Source organism: Wasmannia auropunctata, unplaced genomic scaffold (genome assembly GCF_000956235.1).
Source record: "Wasmannia auropunctata unplaced genomic scaffold, wasmannia.A_1.0 LD334189.1, whole genome shotgun sequence".
In the NCBI taxonomy this organism is placed as follows: domain Eukaryota; kingdom Metazoa; phylum Arthropoda; class Insecta; order Hymenoptera; family Formicidae; genus Wasmannia; species Wasmannia auropunctata.
This window is the reverse complement of record NW_012028701.1, coordinates 50,028-53,876: the sequence shown is the minus strand read 5'-3', so window position 1 is coordinate 53,876 and position 3,849 is coordinate 50,028. Positions and strand designations below refer to the sequence as shown.

The 3,849-nt window shown below is 31.2% G+C and overlaps 1 protein-coding gene across 7 annotated transcripts in view; it reads left to right on the top strand.

The window, feature by feature from the left end:
• Positions 1-657: 657 nt before the first annotated feature.
• The window catches only part of LOC105459431 (transient receptor potential cation channel trpm), an 18,188-nt gene continuing 14,996 nt past the window's right edge, over positions 658-3,849 (top strand). For 3 of the 7 annotated variants that reach the window (XM_011705441.1, XM_011705442.1, XM_011705434.1), the window contains exons 1-3: positions 659-1,015; positions 1,772-1,934; positions 2,417-2,527. In XM_011705441.1, coding sequence (XP_011703743.1) covers positions 2,465-2,527 — 63 coding nt within the window. In that variant the 5' untranslated portion in view covers positions 659-1,015; positions 1,772-1,934; positions 2,417-2,464. The other 4 variants (XM_011705438.1, XM_011705437.1, XM_011705439.1 and 1 more) reach the window with 4 other exon arrangements.

The window sequence follows — 3,849 nt, the reverse complement described above, 5'->3', positions numbered from 1 at the left end:
ATACGTGTACTATTTTGGTCTGATACTAGCAATTCAGGAGTATCAAACCAGACCGTACTAAGATAATTCGCGAACGTTTACACCGACCGTATCAAGCGATTTGATACAGATTTGGTACTTAGTATGCGTATCAAGTGCTCGGTGTAAACTAGGCCAGTAGGTCCACTTAGCGAAAAACTGAGTCTTCGCGCAGGTATCGCCGCGCAACTTTTGTTTTGGGTTGGATCCAATGAAATGTAAGACGATAGGAACGTACAACATATGTGCAGCCAATTTATAAGCAAATACATCAGAAATTTTCTGCACTCCTACGAATAATTGTTACTAATGAAATGTTTTATTTGATTCACACATTGAATTTATTGATTTACTGTATCGAATCCATATTATTACTTATGTTTTATTACTTGTGAGGCACTTTTCTCAATTCGATCCTGGATTTAACATGGTAGATGCTCACGTGATCTGGAAAAGGAGATCAAAAGCGCCGACACGAAGTGGACCTACTGGTTATTATCACTGGTTATACTGTGGTGAGCGCTTACAGCGCATGAGCATCCAAAAGGAACGCACCCAAAGAAAGAGAGGGAGAAGAGAGAGAGAGAGAGAAGAATCTGAGTGCAAAATTGCAATACGAACAGACCTATTAATTTCATTTCGGTTCGGTTTAGCTCACTGCTCAGTCCGGAGCAGTCCGGAGTCCGGACTCCGGAGTGACTCGTGGTAGAATGTTCTCGGGTACTCTTACGGTTGCCGAGAGTACCGAGTCGCTGCGAGTTATTTGTCCGAGCACTCCGCGCCTGAGGACACTGGCCATGTCAGGCTAGGAAAAGTCAGGTCTGAGAGTAGTAAAAAGTCCGAAGTTTGTCCGAGCGCGAGAGAATTATCCGCGCATCTCGCATACTTGATGTAACCGTAACCTGCAACCCCGTGAAGGCGCGTACGTCAAATAAATGTGCGTCACATAGTGCGATGAACGCGATCACTTGAAAATCGCTTGAGTTTTAACTTTTCGGTGAGTGCATAGTTTAATTTATAGGCCGACTCGATCAAGTCGAGTCTATTTTTCTTAACTGCACGGCGTATTACAATACATACTTGTCTTATTTTCTGAATGAAATGATTTATACTCGGGAATTGCCAATGAGAGACAGAGAAAGAAATAAAAAGGTGTAATAAATGTCTGTAAGTGCAAGAAACAAATTCTTATCGGTTTATACATACAAATGATATTTTTGATCTAACAGTAAGCACAGCAATTGCTTTTCAGCATTTCACTCGCACGGAACGTGATGATGACGATAACGACAATGAAGGTTGATTCGCCAGGTTTTTTTTACCGCGTGATGACAGATCGCCGATTTTCTCGCCGATTTCGAATCTCACCTTGCCATCGCAATTTTAAATCGATTTGATTCACAACGAAAATTATCGTATTTTTTAATCTATGCGATGTAGTGTATTAAATTACATTTTGTTACATTTTGTGTCGTTCACACGCTTTTCCATCTGAAGCTACATTTTAAAACGTTGCTCTTGAAGAAAATTTTACTGAAAAATTACATTATGTACATTAAGATTTTTATTAAAATTTCCTCAAAAGTAACGTTTTGTAATGTAGCTTAAATACAAATATAAATATATCTTGATGTATGTTCTCCAAAATTTAATTTATTCTGTCTATTATAAAACCATGAAATCTGCACCTTCAATTTTTTCTTATAGCAAAAATGTTTGCGACTTTCATAAATTTGTGCATTTTTTTTTTCAGCTGGCATGGCTTGTCGAAAATAGATACGAGATAAAAATATTACTTATGATGTAACTTCGATATAATTGTGACAATCGCAATTGCGTTTGCGTTATCTTTCAGTACAATTTATGTTTAATACTGATTGGTAAATATGATCGTCAAAAACAAATCTTGTCGATTGGTGAGTATTTCTAAGACTGCATTCTACTTAATGTCTGCAAGCATTATTTGTCCTTGTTTAACATTTGATGTGTATTTTTTAGTTTTTAATTTATTTTGAAAATTATGTAAATTAATAGTCAATATTATATAAATTAATATTCAAAATTATATAAATCAACTTTGCTTCAAGAAAAATTTAGCAATAATGAAAAAGTGATCTTCACAGAGTTAAATTATTTTAAGGACAAAAATTTTAAATATTTTTGGTATAAAAAAATTAATTTATATCGTTTTAGAAAAATAGATAGAAATAAAGGATAATACATTATATTATATTTGAAAATATTTGAAAATAAATATGATTATTTTATTTTATTACCTTTTTTTTATTATTGTGTTGGAAATTTTTGGATCTTACTACATACAATAAATTCAAAAATACTAATATTCTATATATTATATTGATTAGTTTTTATTTTTTTCTCTGATTATTTTCTTTAGAACTGCTTAAAAATTGCTTAAGTTAAAGTGAACACAAGTTCTATTAAAATGGCAATTGAAAGTATTATCTGTGGTGTAAATACTCCAAAAGTGAAGAAAAAGAAAGTTAAGGTATTTTTCTTTTGTTATTAATGCATTGTTAAAAAGCAATATATGTATACATATAATTTGTCAAATTTTGTTTTTAATTCTAATTTAACCATTATTATTATTTATTTAAATTTATCTTGATACAGTTTGATAATTAAACTATAATACAATACACACAGGGTGTTCACAAAAAGTATTCACCATTTATAGGATAGCTAGTTCACATCATACTGAATAAAAAAGCCTTAGTAAACATAAGTCGAACATTTAATTACTTCCGAGATATAAACAATTTTTGTATTTTAGTATTATAACTGACTTTAGTATCATAGTTGGTTTATACATGTCACATATCGACGTGAAGATCTACTTCGATATTTATAAATCTTATTCTGAATGCTATTCAATTTCCAAACATTAAGATTTTACCTAAACGTAACGATTTCACCGGCAATCATTCAATTATTATATAATCAGCGATTATGGATCTGTTTGATGTATAAAAATAGGAAGGAGAGCATATGAAACACCTTCTGTAAATATCGAGGTAAAGATTTGGCAAGATTGTCTTTTTTTTTACGTCGCATGTGACACGTAAAACAATAAGGCCCGATTACGCCAATGTCATTTTAATCTCAAGAGAGGTTTAAAATTCTCTTCCCCCTCTCTTTCTCTCTCTCATCCCTCCCTCTCTCTCTCGCTCTCTCAAGGTATTAAAGTGAGATAGAGTTTTAAGCCTCGCTCAAAGTCAAAATAACGTTGGTGCGATTGAGCCTAAGTCAATTATAATTACAATAACCATACGTACTTTAAAAGACTTAGAAAAGAATTTCCCATAATTGTTAAAATAAAGAACTGAAATAAAGAACTGTTCTTTGTAAAGTTATTTAGTAACTATACGTCATTAAAGTTATTATTTCAAGTTCATTTTAACATTATGGGAAATTATGGAAATGATGGGAAATTCTTTTTTAATTAACATTCCAATATCTAATGTATGTATTAACAAATAAAATTTTACGAAAACAATCGGCAAATTTAGTATTTGTAATGTAATTTGTTTTATCTTAATTATTTTAATTTAATTATTTTAAGTTTAATTTTTTTTATTAAACCTATTCAAATTAGATCCATTTTATTATTTTAATCCTATTTCAAATTTAAACCCTGGATTTGTTCCAATACAATCGAATAAGTTTCAGATTATCAGAAAACTGAAATTTTGGTGTATTGTACAAAAAATTTTCGTAATGCGCAGATTCTTGACAGACTAGAAACATGTAGAAACAAAACTTTCAAATTTTCAGATTTATCTTTTATTTTTTTAAACTATGGTGACTTAT